At 40.9% G+C, this 16,383-nt stretch overlaps 1 protein-coding gene across 4 annotated transcripts; it reads left to right on the top strand.

Moving 5' to 3' along the window:
• Positions 1-293: 293 nt before the first annotated feature.
• LOC109902159 (endoribonuclease ZC3H12A-like) lies at positions 294-16,316 on the top strand. Of its 4 annotated transcripts, XM_031786586.1 has the most exons (8): positions 294-463; positions 3,355-3,810; positions 4,916-5,046; positions 5,278-5,942; positions 7,041-7,180; positions 10,082-10,316; positions 13,418-13,524; positions 13,818-16,316. In XM_031786586.1, exons 4-8 carry the CDS (start codon positions 5,881-5,883, stop codon positions 14,936-14,938), a joined length of 1,665 nt encoding a protein of 554 aa, XP_031642446.1. In that variant the 5' UTR covers positions 294-463; positions 3,355-3,810; positions 4,916-5,046; positions 5,278-5,880; the 3' UTR covers positions 14,939-16,316. The 4 variants fall into 4 exon arrangements, with proteins under 4 accessions (XP_031642446.1, XP_020353867.1, XP_020353868.1 ...); XM_020498278.2 differs by lacking the exons at positions 4,916-5,046; positions 5,278-5,942; XM_020498279.2 differs by lacking the exons at positions 294-463; positions 4,916-5,046; positions 5,278-5,942 and adding an exon at positions 2,635-3,153.
• Positions 16,317-16,383: the final 67 nt, after the last annotated feature.

The following is a 16,383-nucleotide window of genomic DNA, read 5'->3' as shown; positions in this document are numbered from 1 at the left end:
AAAAAAAATTACGCTGTAGGTCAAGCCTATATCATCACTGGGGGGGGGGGGGGGGGGGGGTTGTAGCTGGTCCAATTAGAGGCCTTATTTCTTTCCATTATTATATATTTTTTATTCTGCACCCTCAGCACCTATAGGTATAAGATGTCCATAATTTTGGTGAATTTATTTACAAATCAGACTTTACAGTGAAAGCATAAGGGCAGGGTTAGTTTCAGTTTCAGAAATTCAAGAATTGAGGACTGAGAAAATGTAGCTCTATAGTAACGTAGGCTGTACTTTGGGAGGACTTTAACAAGTTGGGGCCGTGGCCACACAGGAATAAAGGAAGGACACTTTTGAGCACGAGAGAGGGAGGTGCTGCGGTTGCGAAGTCATAACCATAGCGTACATCAGAAATGCAAAATGTATGGTCAAGGTGAAAATGGAGCACTACGACGAGGGAAACTAGTTGAAAGTTAAGGTAAATTCTAAATGCCATTGTCAGTGTTGTGTATTTGTACAAAGCTAATGATTTACTATGTTAGTTTCACTGAAACGTCATATGACTCTGATTTACGTGTCACCTGTATTTGTATTCCACTGTCATGAGAAAAACACGGCGCCAGGCTCTCCTGTACAAACGAATACACTAATCCGTTGTCTGCCTCTGCATTGTCGGCCTTTGTAATGTAACATAGTTTTTGTATATGCTATTTTATTATTTACATGGGTAAATCATTTTAAATTGGTTCAGGATTCATCTAGTTATTTGCTTTCATGATTCGTCCAGGGTGCTTCAGGCTATGGTAATGTTGAATAACATTTGGGAAATTTACAATAGGTTTACCAGTTTAATTGTGTAGTTTCTGTGATACATTGCAATAAACTAAAAACGGTTTGCAATTGCTGTAGACCTATGACACTTTAGCCTAATGTGAATACAAAGATATTAGGCCTGAAAAGTAATACACATGTAATGCAGTACAGTCAATATGTCAAGTTGTCAACTGAATTATTTGCATATTACTCTAACATAATACAGAATGTCAGCCAAACTACACTAAACAAAAATATAAAGTGTTGGTTTCATGAGCTGAAATTAAAGATCCCAGAAATGTTTTATATGCACTAAAAGCTGATTTTGCTCAAATTTTGTGGACACATTGTTTACTTCCCTGTTAGTGGGCGGCAGGTAGCCTAGCGGTTAAGAGTTGCTGGTTCAAATCCCTGAACCAACTAGGTGAAAAATTTGTCGACTTGAGCAGGGCGCTTAACCATAATATTGTATGTAAAAGTGTTAGTGAGCATTTCTCCTTTGCCAAGATAATCCATCCACCTGACAAGTGTGGCATATCAAGAAGCTGATGAAGCAGCACGAGCATGACACAGGTGCACCTTGTGCTGGGGACAATAAAAAGACACTAAAATGTGCAACACAATGCCAAAGATGTCTCAAGATTTGAGGCAGTGTGCAACTGGCATGCTGACAGCAGGAATGTCCATCAGAGCTGAATTGAATGTTAATTTCTCTACTACAATGTCGCTTCACAGAATTTGGCAGTACTTCCAACCGGCCTCACAACCGCAAACCACGTGTAACCACACCAGCCAATGACCTCCACATCTGGTTTCTTCACCTGTGGGATCGTCTGAGACCAGCCAGCTGATGAAACTGGGTTTGCACAACCGTAGAATTTCTGCACAAACTATCAAAAATCGTCTCAGGGAAGCTCATCTGCATGTTCGTCGTCCTCAACAGGGTTTTGACCTGACTGCAGTTCGGCATCGTAACCGACTTCAGTGGGCAAATGCTCACCTTCGATTGCCGCTGGAGAAGTGTGCTCTTCATGGATGGATCCCGGTTTCAACTGTACCGGTAGATGGCAGACGTGTGGGCGATTTACTGATGTCGACGTTGTGAACAGAGTGACCCATTGTGCCGGTGGAGTTATGGTATGGGCAGGCATAAGCTACAGACAACAAATACAATTGCATTTATCGATGGCAATTTGAATCCTGATGCCCATTGTCATGCTATTCATCCGCCGCCATCACCTCATGTTGCAGCATGATAATGCACAGCCCCATGTTGCAAGGATCTGTACACAATTCCCGGAAGCTGAAATTGTCCCAGTTCTTCCATGGCCTGCATACTCACCAGACATGTCACCCATTGAACATGTTTGGAATGCTCTGGATCGACGCATACAACAGTGTGCTCCAGGTCCCGCCAATATCCAGCAACTTCGCACAGTCATTGAAGAGGAGTGGGACAACATTCCACAGGCCACAATCAACTGCCTGATCAACTCTATGCGAAGGAGATCTGTCGCGCGGCATGAGGCGAATGGTGGTCACACCAGATACTGACTGGTTTTCAGATTATCGCCCCTACTTTTTTTTTGGGAGGGGGGGTATTTGTGACCGGCAGATGCATATCTATATTCCTAATTAATTTATTTCAATTGACTGATTTCCTTATGTGTACTGTAACTCAGTAAGATATAAAAAATTGTGGCATTTTATACAGTGCCGTGAAAAAGTACTTGCCCCATTTCTGATTTTCTCTATTTTTGATGCTGATGCAAAACCTAATATTAGATAAAGGGAACTTGAGTTTACAAATATGGATACTTTTTTTTTTTTAAATAACAAAGTTATGTAACACCCAATTCCGTTGTGTGAATAAGTAACTGCCCCCTTACATTCAATAACTGGTTGTGCCACCTTTAGCTGCAATGACTGCAACCAAATGCTTCCTGTAGTTGTTGATCAGTCTCTCACATCGCTGTGGAGGAATTTTGTCCCACTCTTGCCTGCAGAACTGCTTTAACTCAGCGACATTTCTGGGTTTTCAAGCATAAACTCCTCGTTTGAAGTCCAGCCACAACATCTCAATTGGGATTAGGTCTGGATTTTGACTAGGCCATTTCAAAACTTTAAATTCGTTGCTTTTTAGCCATTTTCATGTAGACCTGATTGTGGATTTTGGATCATTGTCTTGCTGCACGACCCGGCTGCGCTTCAGCTTCAGCTCACAGACGTATGACCTGACATTCTCTGATACCGAGCAGAATTCATTTTTTCCTTCTATTAAGGCAAGTCTTCCAGGTCTTCGGGCAGCAAAGCATCCCCAAACCATCACACTACCACCACCATGCGTGACCGTTGGTATGAGGTTCTTACTGTGGAATGCAGTGTTTGGTTTTCGCCAGGCATAATGGGAGAACTGCTATCTATAAAGTTGACTCAGGTTTGCCGAAAAGCACCTGGATGATCATCAAAAATAATGTTCTTTGGACTATTTTTGTTCAGTATATTTGCATAACATTGTCTTTGAATTTAACTAAAGTCTCTCTCTGTCCAATCCAGGAAACCGTATCAACATGAAAAATAGGCCATAACCCTCCCAAGCTGAACAGCTGCACAGGAAAGCCCAGACTGACAGTAGTAGAAGATGGACCAGGCCTTTCCCGGTCTCCAGACCTCAGCCACTGAGCTCCAACTCAGGGTGGACTTCTTCAGAAAGTTGGGCTACTCCCCCATAGAGGTTCGGGCCGCCCTGCTGAAGCTAGGCCTGAGTACAGACACCAACTCTGTACTGGGGGAGTTGGTCCGTAGCGGAGCCAGCACTGGTACTTCCAACTCCACCATTCCTGAGAGTGTTGAAGATACTACTGGCCCCATAAGCCACAAAGGCTCCAACATGGCCTCCTCTAGGACCCATGGCTCCCCAGGAGACAGACCAGTCTCATTACTGGAAGACAGCAGGGACACAGACAGTGGACTGAAACCTATCGTCATTGACGGCAGCAATGTGGCCATGAGGTGAGCGAGTCGAGAAGAGAGGAAGGGATTATTCTTGTTTTGTTTGTATGAGCTAGCATTCAATTTAAGTGTTTCAATGAGTTCAGCTGTGTGCATGCGCGCCTGTAAGGGTTAATTGTTATTGTGGTTGAGAAATTAGATGAAGCAGATGTACTGTATTATGTTCTCATGTGGTTGGTTGTACATCACAATGATAATGACAGCCAGCTATGCAAAAATACCTGAAAACTACAACAACTCATTATCAGCTGTTGAACTATGACCCTGCAACACAAGAACCACGAGCTCTTCTCATACACCTTAATAATTTTGTCAGCTAGGTTTGAAGAGGTAGTATCCATGCCTGTGCATGCCTTTGCTAAGGTTAATGCTGCGCTATATGCAAATCTCCTACGCAAGTCTCTGCCTTGCACTGGCTCCCAGTGATAGCTATGTGTCAAGGCGGTGTTTATGTTGTCAGGATAGAGTTCATATTGAACAGGCCAGACAACCTTGTCACTCAGTTTTATTATGTCTTCTTAGGTCAAGTGTTTGCAATTACAACCATTTTTAACTGTCGTCTCCTTATTACATGGATGGAGCCAAGCCAACATTTTAGAACTTCCATTATTACAGTTTTATTACCTAGCTATTTGAGTATACAGTCTATGTTTGGACTCGATTCAATTCATAAACCAATAAGGAAACACAATCCACGTGTATGTTCAAAGGAATGTCAGATTCACAAGTGGCAGCAGGTAGCCTAACAGTTAAAACCATTGGGCCAGTAAACGAAAGATTGCTGGTTCAAATCCCCAAGCCGACAGGGTGAAAAATCTGTTGATGTACCCTTGAGCAAGGCACTTGACCCTAATTTATCTGGATAAGAGTGTCTGCTAAATGACAAAAAAAAATGTAGGGTGTCCAATCCAAAATATATTTTTTACCAATGGGTGAAATAATACGTTAATTGTGTAGACACTCCTATAAGAAAACCAATGGTCAAAACCCCATGTATCTATAATAATCCGTTCAGTTTATTTCCCTTGTATTATGGCCAAGATTAGGGTTGCTAAATCAATGGAAGTCAGATAACATTTTTTTTAAATATTTTGTTTTGAAAAAGGATTCAAAAATCTGGAAAATAGCATTGCGTCAGTTAGGCTGGATGATGTGCGAAAATTGAGGCAAACTGACCGGCTCAACGTTGAACTCGTCATCTTTCTTCTCGAATCCAGAGGACATAAAACAGTAGAGGTAAGATAGATATCCATTTTGGGACATGACATGTTGTATTTTAGTTTACACTTTTCATATTAATGCGAAATTCCTATTACTTTTCAAAGATTTCACAACAATTTTCACAAAAAGTTTTGTGAAATGTCAACAGCACCGAGTGTAGGCCTACCGCAAGCTTTTTTATTTTCAAAGCCTTTTACATTTTAATTCCGCTCGTGTCATGCTAATTTTGCTTTTTGCGACCCACAGAAACAACTTTGCAGAAGAACACTACATGTAAAATCCAAAACAGTTGCAGCAAGGAGCGTCAACGCTCTGTCAAAAGAGCTCAGTGCTTATTATTGGATATATTAGGATACGAAATCAGACTTTTTGGATATAATGTTAATGATATGTGAGAGAAAGACCCAACTGAATGATTTAGAACATGAAGAATCATATTTGTCTTGGTAAAATTAATTTTATAATATAAGGAATTGAAATTTCATCACCAAAGCTCGTTTTCACCCACTCACCCTACCATGTAATGTTTTCATGTTTTGCCAAAGTGTTTTGTTGTTTTATCTGTATTTTATATTTATTGTTCAAAGGTCTCTTTGCAAGTGTTATTTAGCATTGATATACACTACCAGGGTCACATAGAAATGGCCTTGTAAAGCACATTGAAAAGCACATTTTGTCCATTAGAATAACATCAAATTGATCAGAAATATAGGGTATACATTGTTAATGTTGTAAATGACTATTGTAGCGGGGAACGGCTATTGTTTCTTTTTTTATGGATTATCTACATAGTCGTACAGAGGCCCATTATCAGAAACCATCACTCCTGTGTTCGAATGGCACGTTCCAATGGATCGCCAGCATCCCGGAGTCGCCTCTTCACTGTTGACGTTGAAACTGGTGTTTTGCAGGTACTATTTAATGAAGCTGCCAGTTGAGGACTTGTGAGACGTCTGTTTCTCAAACTACACACTCTAATGTACTTGTCATCTTGCTCAGTTGTGCACCGAGGCCTCCCACTCCTCTTTCTATTCTTTTTAGGGCAAGTTTGCGCTGTTCTGTGAAGGGAGTAGAACACAACACTGTACTAGATCTTCAGTTTCTTGGCATTCGTGCATGGAATAGCCTTCATTTCTCAGAACAAGAAAAGACTGACAAGTTTCAGAAGAAAGTTCTTTGTTTCTGGCCATTTTGAGCCTGTAATCGAACCAACAAATGCTGATGTTCCAGATACTCAACTAGTCTAAAGAAGGCCAGTTTTATTGCTTCTTTAATCAGGACCGCAGTTTTCAGCTGTGCTAACAATCGCAAAATTGTTTTCTAATGATCAATTATCTTTTTAAAATGATGAACTTGGATTAGCTAACACAACGTGCCATTGGAACACAGGAGTGATGGTTGCTGATAATGGGCCTCTATATGCCTATGTAGATACCATTCGAAATCAACTGTGTCCAGCTACAATAGTCATTTACAACATTAACAATGTCTACACTGTATTTCTGATCAATTTGATGTTATTTTAATGGACAAAAAAAATAGCTTTTCTTTCAAAAACAAGGACATTTCTATGTGACCCCAAACTTTTGAACGGTAATGTACGTAAAATAGGACCTTGATGCACAGTATAGCTGTCATTCTGTCATATGTTATTATCTTATAACCGCTACTTTACTTTAATGATGCCATGCTACTTTACTACTCAGAAAGAGTACTGTTTGAGCTGCATACCTGTGTTCCTGTATTTTTTTAATAACTATGCAAATCTTGTCATTCGCTTGCATTGCCACTGAAGCGAATGCATTGTAGACAGAGGAGAAATTATTTGGTCAGATTAACTTTGCTCAACCTTTTTTAACAATGAAACAATCAGAGATCGACATAAAACTGCACCTTCACCTCTCTCCTTCCTTTTAAATCTGCCCTCTTCACTAGAAATGTTTGTTGATTCATAGAAAGTAGTGACATATTTACTTATCCCATTTCCTGCTCTTTTGTCTCCCTTCCAGTCATGGTAACAAGGAAGTGTTCTCCTGTAAGGGAATTGAGTTGGCAGTGATCTATTTCCTGGATAGAGGTCACTCAACCGTCATTGTGTTTGTGCCCTCCTGGCGCAAGGAGCAGCCCAGGCCTGATGTCCCCATCACAGGTGAGATTCACAAATACAGTGCATTCAGAAAGTATTAAGACCCCTTGACTTTTCCACATTACAGCCTTATTCTAAAATGTATTAAATAAATTAAAATCCTCAATTTAGACACAAAACCCAATTTTTTTGCAAATGTATAATTTTTTTATTTAATTAAACAGAAATACCCTATTTACATAAGTATTCAGGCCCTTTACTATGAGACTAGAAATTGAGCTCAGGTGCATCCTGGTTCCATTGATCAACCTTGAGATGTTTCTACAACTTGATTGGAGTCAAGTTGTGGTATAGCCCAGACTTGAAACCGATCAAACATCTCTGGAGAGACCTGAAAATAGCTGTGCAGCGACGCTCCCCATCCAACTTGACAGAGCTTGAGAGGATCTGCAGAGAAGAATAGGAGAAACTCCCCAAATACAGGTGTGCCAAGCTTGTAGCGTCATACCCAAGAAGACTCGAGACTGTAATCGCTGCCAAAGGTACTTCTGTAACGGTATTCGTCGTCTGAAGAAGAGGAATCATCGGACCAAAGCGCAGCGTGGTAAGTGTTCATGCTTTTTATTGGAACTGAACACTATAACAAAAATAACAACGAGAATAACCGAAACAGTCCTGTAAGGTGCAAAACACTAAACTGAAATTACCTACCCACTAAAACCATGTGGTAAAAAGCTACCTAAGTATGGTTCCCAATCAGAGACAACAATAGACAGCTGTCCCTGATTGAGAACCATACCCAGCCAAAACAAAGAAATAGAATGCCCACCCAAATCACACCCTGACCAAACCAAAATAGAGCCATAAAAAGCTCTAAGGTCAGGGCGTGACAACTTCAATAAAGTACTGAGTAAAGGGTCTGAATACTTACTTCAGAAATTATACATTTGCCAAAATTTCTCAACTAGTTTTTTCTTTTTCATTATGTTGTATTCTGTGTAGATTGAGGAGAGAAAAATAAAACAATTTAATGCACTTTAGAAAAGGCTGTAACGTGGAAAAAGTCAAGGGGCTTGAATATGCACTATAGTTCGAATGAGACTAGTCTCTGTTTCTGAATATGAATACTTTAATACCAGGGGATTTTGAAAACACAAACTATGTTAATGTACAACAAGAAACAATGCTTTTTCGGACAGTTTCCGGGATTGATCTCTCTCTTTTTAGTCCAGGATTAGGTTTTGTGAGGTCAGCGATACATAAAAATACTAGACACAGAAAATCAACACAATAGAATAAAGTACAATACAGTATTCATTGTGACTATTTCTTTAAAATAATGCAATACATTCCCTTATCTCGTTTATATGCAGGGGTTTTGGTAAGTACACTCACTGCACCTACAGTATGTTTCCAGTCATATGATGTGTCTGTAATATGAGACTGAGGCAAAAGGCATTTGGAAACTCCACCAGAGGGTAGTATTGGACAATGCTGAAATCAAGAAATACTGCCTGACGTCATACTCTAGGCTTTCTGAAAAAATTCTAAATAAATGTTCCCAATTGTCATTGCTTCAACCCACATCATGTTGTCGAACACAGCAGTGACTCTTGTCCATGTACCTGAAGGCTATCTGTTAGGAGGTGTTTGTGTTAACCCAGCGTAACCACTAACAAAGCCAGTGTGCAGTAGATCGGACCACTATTTGTAGCTGACACATCATCACCTGGTGCCCACTGCTTGCATGGTTCAGTGGCATTGTCTGAGGTGGAGCAAGCAAGCCAAAAGTTAAATTTTCAGTCCCAGTAACCAGGAAGTAAAAATAACCTCAACAGTCAATCCTACCAGGGAATTGGGAAATCCCCACCAGGAAATTCAACTGTTTTTCTCACACACTCAGGTTACTGTCTCAGGTTACAGTCTTTAACTGTTTCTAATCAAGCAGAGCGTTATGGTTTACATGTCAAGTGATTGTTGTTACCTGAACAATCAAAGCATTTTTGATACAGACAGTTGACATTTGTGAGTGCATTTCAGGCTTTAGTCAATAGTAGTCTCTAAAAACCTCAAGGAAATGGTTAAATATGGAGCTCTGTCTCACACTTATTTAAGTCAGGGTCCATATTCAAGTGTATCATTAGGAGCGCTGGTCTAGGAAAAAATACATTACTTTTAGGTCATATTGAATAAGATTACATGGACAGGAGGGACCAGATCCACGATCACTACTCCTACTTTGAGACACCATATGAATATGGCCCCAGATCTTTCCAAAGTTGGCTTACTGAACATTGTTGCCTTTAGCTTGTCCATTTTGTTTATTTAAACAATTTCCATTGTCCGTTTTCACACTGTGCACACAGGTGCATTTATTTAACATTCATTTTGGATGTATTTGTCAATGCTTTAATTTAGTCTGCTGGGAGGTTTCCATGTTATATGATATTTGGGTTGTGAAGTTTGAACAGCTTATGTAATAATTAAACTGTCATGTAATATTTGTTTTAAACGATTGATGGTTTTGTGCTCTGTGTTTTGTCTCAGGTATCCACAGTTGATGGATTTGTGTTTTGCGTGTCCCCTGTTTGATTTGGCACACTATGCCATGTTTGATTGAAGCAATGTTATGTGACCCTTTCTTATCATAGTGTCACCTGGCTTGTTCATCATGCAAAGGTATAGAATACGTTGTTTTGAAATATTAGTCATGTTTATGTGTACTAAGAAGACAAGGTAAGGCAGTGGAATAATTTGTGTCAAACAGAATTCCAATATGATGAAAGACCAAACATAAAGCGAGCCATCTCTTCTTCTTACATCGCCAGCAATCTTATTCATTATTATCTATACGGCAAAACTGATCCGAAATCAGCACTCCTACTCTGAGAAGCTTTATGAATAAAGGCACATGACTGGGACATAATAAAACACTTGGTGAAACATCTGCATCTGCATTTCCAGACCAACACATTCTAATGGAGCTAGAGAAGAAGAAGATAGTTGTCTTCACGCCCTCGAGACGTGTCGGTGGTAAACGGGTGGTCTGCTACGACGACCGTTTTATTGTGAAGCTGGCCTACGAGTCGGACGGCGTGATCGTGTCTAACGACACCTATAGGGACCTCCAGGGAGAGCGTCCGGAGTGGAAGCGCTGTATCGAGGAGAGGCTGCTTATGTACTCTTTCGTCAATGACAAGTGAGTGCTGGATGTATTTATTTTTTAAAGGGGGGTGACAGGCATGCATTAAGGGGAGATTGATAGAGAGAAGATACAATGGTGAAGAGGCCAGTGGGGCCCGGAATTCAATCCCACGCAGGCAGGGGAATCATACATGTTGTATGGGGGGGTTTCAGCAGGTAACATCTGTCATAAATACTGATGGACAGAAACATGATAAATGGAGAGATGTATAAAAAAAGGTTTTTAACTCTCTGGAAAAACATGTATTAATCATGCATTGATGTCAAGGGTAGATATGTAGAACAATTTGAGTCATGTACTTAGTTCTCTTGTCACGTCCTGACCGTAGTTCCTTTTTTATGTCTCTATTTTAGTTTGGACAGGGCGTGAGTTGGGGTGGGCATTCTATGTTTGTTCTGTGTGTTATAGTTCTATGTTTTTGGCTTGGTATGGTTCCCAATCAGAGGTAGCTGTTAATCGTTGTCTCTGATTGAGAACCATACTTGGGTAGCCTGTTCCCACCTGGTTTTTCTGGGTAGTTGTTTTTTGTGTCTGTGTTTTCACCATACAGAACTGTTTAGATTTTCGTTTCTTTCCTGCACTTTGTTATTTTGTATTTTCTCGTGTTCTGATATAATAAATTATCATGGACACTTACAACGCTGCATTTTGGCCCGATCCTTCCTACTCATCATCAGACAAAGAAGAAGTTTGTTACATCTCTAGTCAGGATTCAGCCCAGAAATAGCGAGCAACGTGGTTCCGAAAAGCAGATTTGACCTTTTAGAGCAGATACTGTAGTAGTGTAATATACTGTAATGCCATGGTCACCAACTGGTTGATCTCCAAGGCATTCCTAGACGATTGCCAAACATTTCTGTAAAAAACTCTATGTCAAAGCCTTGCGTTCCTATTTTTATATTATTAGTCTCGCGCTGTTGGCGGCAGGTGCACCCGATTCAGCTGCCCTGCATGCCAGGTAGGTGAAGTGTAAACCATTTCATGTGTCTGAAGGTACAAACTCTGCCTTCCCGGCGGGCCTGGAGAGTAAATCAAGTGCACCCTAGGCCTACCAATTGGATGGCTCAGATTACCATGTCTGTAGTAATGTAGCAAGCATAAAAGAAAGCTACAGCAAAGTTTATATTTAGATATTTAAGAACTTTTAAAACCATGACTCAACAAATACAGCGAAGAGCTGGGATTTTTTATGAGCGTGTTCATGTTTAAGTTCTTACTCAGCACTGTCAACACTTTTTTTTTATTATTCAACACTTTTATAAGCCATAAAATGCACATTCATACTACTTCCACTTGCGCTACAACCAGCACTGCAGCTGTAATGAATGAGTAGAAAGGTGTATCGATAGGCTTGCATGGTTATTATTAGCGGCTTGGGTATTTTTTAATATAGAGGAATATTTCACTTTCTCCGTTGAAAGTGTCGTAGGAATATTGGTCCAATAATATTTCTCAGATACCAGAGCTTGTGAATTCAAAGTAAACTTTATTACAAAGTAAAAAGCCGAACTGGTTCTTGGATCAACTGTTTTTCCCAGCCTTAGCACACTCTTTTTATACAGTTTCATCCTTATATTACATACATAGAGAGGAGTGACTGTAAATTATGAACTCTTTTTGGCTTTGCGCCACAATTATTTCCAACCCTAAGTTCTTTCTTTGAGGCAGACTTTTTCCCGCCTCTACAAATCATTTAACGCTCTACAAATCACTGAACCGATTATATTATTATATTATAAACTATGACAGTTTGGTTAAAAGGTAATAGGGGCCCCTGCCAGGCTGCAGTCACAAGTAGATTATATCGGCACCCTCCAGGCTATAGTCATAAGTACATTCATTATATTGATTCTGTCACGTTCTGACCTTTATTTGCTTTGTTTTGTCATTATTTAGTATGCTCAGGGCGTGAGTTGGGTGGGCAGTCTATGTTTGTTTTTCTATGATTTGGGCATTTCTATGTTTCGGCCTAGTATGGTTCTCAATCAGAGGCAGGTGTCATTAGTTGTCTCTGATTGAGAATCATACTTAGGTAGCCTGGGTGTCACTGTGTGTTTGTGGGTGATTGTTCCTGTCTCTGTGTTTTGCACCAGATAGGGCTGTTTAGGGTTTCACACGTTTCTTGTTTTTTGTAATCAGTTGTTCATGTGTACGTTTACGTATTAAAAGAACCATGGACACTTACCACGCCGCATATTGGTCCTCTGATCCTTTTCGCCTCTCCTCTTCGGAAGAAGAGGAGGAGATCCCTGACAGATTCTGACACTTCTTAATCCAGGCATGCTTCTAGATTACAATGTGTGTATTTATTTTGTATATTGGCTTTTCTTATGCTAAACAGGTGTGGTTACAGGTTCCTTTGAAGCTTTTAATGATTCTGTTTTATTACATTAATATTTCACAATAAATATGCTACTGAAAAATCACCATAAAAGGATTAACAACATGTATTTGTCCAGAGGCAAAAATAATGTGGTGCGACTCGAGTTTTGCCATCAGCTGGAAGACGTGTCCCTTTTTGGTCAGCGTAGAAAATGGAAAGAGGCGTTAAGAGGCGAACCTTCAGTCTGCTGCTCGCTCCCTCCACTGAGACTGACCATCAGATGCAGGCACAATCAGCCCAGTAAAATAAATTAATATATAAATGTAGCTCACTCAGCTGTGCCTCACAGGTAATACAACATCTGGTCTATTACCGGTCTGATCGTATAGCCTACCTAAAAGCAAAGCCAAGCAAAGCCAATATGCGGTGATAAGGTATTGGGCCTATAGCCTAATGCATAAACCTAATTGTTACACTACTGTTTTTAATAGGTTAATGTTGCATAGGCTTATGTTTTTTTAAACAAATCTGTGGTAGATCTCCGCTTGCATTTTGACTCAAAGTGATCTTGACTCAGAAAAGGTTGGTGACCACTCCTGTATGGTTAGAGGATGATTCATGAGACCTGTGTTAATGTAATTATTTCAGATATGAAAAGCAAACATTCCCTCTGCCTGCACCGGGTCTTATTGTTCTAATCGATTAGATTCGATCCTCTATCACTTCTCTGCCTGTATTGTTTTCTGATCAATATTACCCATTTCCGGCCCAGATTCATGCCCCCAGATGACCCGCTTGGTCGTCATGGTCCCAGTCTGGAGAACTTCCTGAGGAAGAAGCCTCTACTACCAGAACACAAACGCCAACTCTGTCCTTATGGTAGGATCTCAACCATAGAGATATATGTGTGAGATACCATAGGGTTCTAATTATATTGTCTGAACACTGATGCTTAGTTTAAAACCTGTCTTGTTGAAGCAGAAGACAAACACAAAGTACTAATCTAGGATCAGGTCTCCATTAGGCATAAATTATTTTATATCAGCACTTCTAATCTGAGACTCTTTGTGAAGAGTCAAGATACTTTCTCCTGTAGAATTGTATTATTTCAGATTTAGGTAGAAATACTGTAACTGTCATGTTTAGTAACTCATTTATGTTTTCTATTTCAGGTAAAAAGTGCACGTATGGCGTAAAGTGTAAGTTCTACCACCCTGAGCGCACTCACCAATCTCACTGCTCATTGGCTGATGAGCTCAGGGAGAAGGCAAGGCTCTCCTCAGTAAAAGAGGACCGGAATCACACGACGTCACACCTGAGGGGCCCCCAGGCCGACCCGAGCCCCTTTCCCTCCTATTCTCTGGAGAATGACCTGGAGCACAGGCTGACGTTGGAGCATCGCGGTTCCCTGAGGGAGGGTCCCAATAGCCAGGTAACTGAGAACATGTTTATGTCCTGGGATGGGCCACACTCCAGTAGGAACCAGAAGGCCCGCAGCCCCACAGCAGTAGACCAAGGACAAATGGACTGGCCCAATATGCCCAGTATGTTCTCCCCCTACGCTACTACTGACCTCCCCTATGCCAGCATCTCCCATGAGTGCATGGACTCTGGTTTTGGCACCTATGAGAGCCAGTACTCGGATGTGTCCCAAGGCCACAGCAAGGCCTTCAGTCCCAGGCAGCAGCAGAAACAACAGGGTTCCAGACATCCAGGCATGCATTCAGAGAGGCTGGCCCAGGACAGCCTCCAGCCCTGCAGGTGTTGTTTCCATTTGGCTCCCTTCACAGGTCCCCAGCAGCAGCACCACAGCAACCCACACCTCGAGTCCCAATCCCAGCCAAGGTATGACACCTACTCGCCTCCTCTGTTCCCACCCAACATGCACCACTACAGCCTCCCCTGCAACTTCCAGCAAGGCAGGGTGGGGGCACATAATTTCCACCCCCATCAGCACCCCCAGAAGTACTGGTCAGACCCCTTCCATGGTGGGGTCCCCCAGGCTAGGGCATTGTGTAGCCTCACCCCGAGCCCCCACCATCACCCCCCAACCCCGCATGGAGCCCCCCACTCATGCTCCTCTTACAGGAATCAGCAGGAACTCAACTCCTGGGCCCAGCCACCTCCACCTTCTGCCTTTGACACAGACAGAGAGGAGCTCCGTAAGAAACTGCAGGCCATCTTCAACCCCCACCAAGTAGATACGGTCATGGGGATGTTCCCTCACCTGATGGATGCCCAGAAGCTGGCTGCAGAGATCCTCAATTTCAAATCTGATGCGGGGGCCTTCTGATGCCTCTAAGCATCTTGTCTACGGGGTTCATTCAGGGTTGAGAAGCTTGCACAACTCTAACTTCCACATAAATCATTAATTGATTTCAATGGGATACTTGTGTGAAAATGTGCCTTGGGTAATTATTCTCTTGGTCTTTTCCTTTGTAATTTACTGTAACTGATTGAAAGGGCAATGTTTTATTGTTGATGTTGTCCTTCCTTAGCAGTCATGTGCTTGCATAGCTTATGTTAAATCCATGACAGGTTGTGTGTGCACAGTTTGGGAGAAGTGTAGAGAATTGGGATGAATCCCCTGTCGTGTTCAACTGGATTATTAGAAATTTATTGAAAGTTGTATACATTTATAACAGTGTAGTCAAATCTTGCCTCTAGACTCAATACTACGGCAAAGGTGAATCTAGAGTGTTTGACTGTTGATGCATATTGTATCATCATTTGGGATATACCGTATGTGATCTCTCGTTTGTCTGAAATTCTGCTCTCATGTAATAAGAAATAATTGTCTCAAATAATGTCCTTGTCTGAAATTACACCTTTTACTATTGTGTTTTTTTAATATTGTGGTTCTGATGGCCATAATGTATTTCCTGTCTCATAGACCAATATGTTCCTTATTCCATCTCTTTATGCAGTGTGGAATACAATGGTATACATTTTTCCCGTGTCTAAAGCTACGCCCAAAGAACCCCAAATACTATACAGTATCCTTCTAACCAAGATAATAAGTTGTAGAAGCTGCCAAAGAAACTGAATTAATGTTGGAAATGCAACATGTCAATGACCCAAATATTGTAATTCTCCCATAGACCAGAATGTGATGTTCTCAGCAAGATAATGTATAAAAATGTGTTATGTAATATGTACAGTATGTCCTGTGAAGGTCTCGTATATCACCAAAGACTGGGTAAATCCAATAGATATTTTAAAGTAACTGTCCAGTGTTTCAAGATTTCTATGAAATAATACCTATAATTATTTACAATACAGTTGGAGTGATTTTAGTTTTCCTTCCAAAATGTTTTTAAGTATGTTAAAAAACAGCTTTTCTGTGTTGGAATGGTGTGGGTGTACCCCAACAGAATGGTGTGGGCGTATACCGGTATAAAAAAATATTCATGCGAATAGACTGCTGATTGGCCAGCTCAAGCTCAATGACGATGACCTCATCCTCTATGTGGAAATAGCAAGCATTTTTTAAACTGTCTGTTTGAGTTTAAGGTTGTTGTTTTTTTTGGTGTTTTCTCCAGTTTATGCTTTGACCACATGAGTCAACAACATTTATTTGCGTGTGAGTTAACTTAACTTCTTATGGCTGGGGGCAGTATTGAGTAGCTTGGATGAATGAGGTGCCCAGAGTAAACTGCCTGCTACTCAGTCCCAGTTGTTAATATATGCTTATTATTTGTAAGTTTCTAAAACTGTTTGAATGATGTCTGTGAGTAT

Source organism: Oncorhynchus kisutch, linkage group LG13, assembly GCF_002021735.2.
Source record: "Oncorhynchus kisutch isolate 150728-3 linkage group LG13, Okis_V2, whole genome shotgun sequence".
NCBI classification, from domain to species: domain Eukaryota; kingdom Metazoa; phylum Chordata; class Actinopteri; order Salmoniformes; family Salmonidae; genus Oncorhynchus; species Oncorhynchus kisutch.
This window is presented reverse-complemented; position numbering and strand designations above follow the sequence as displayed.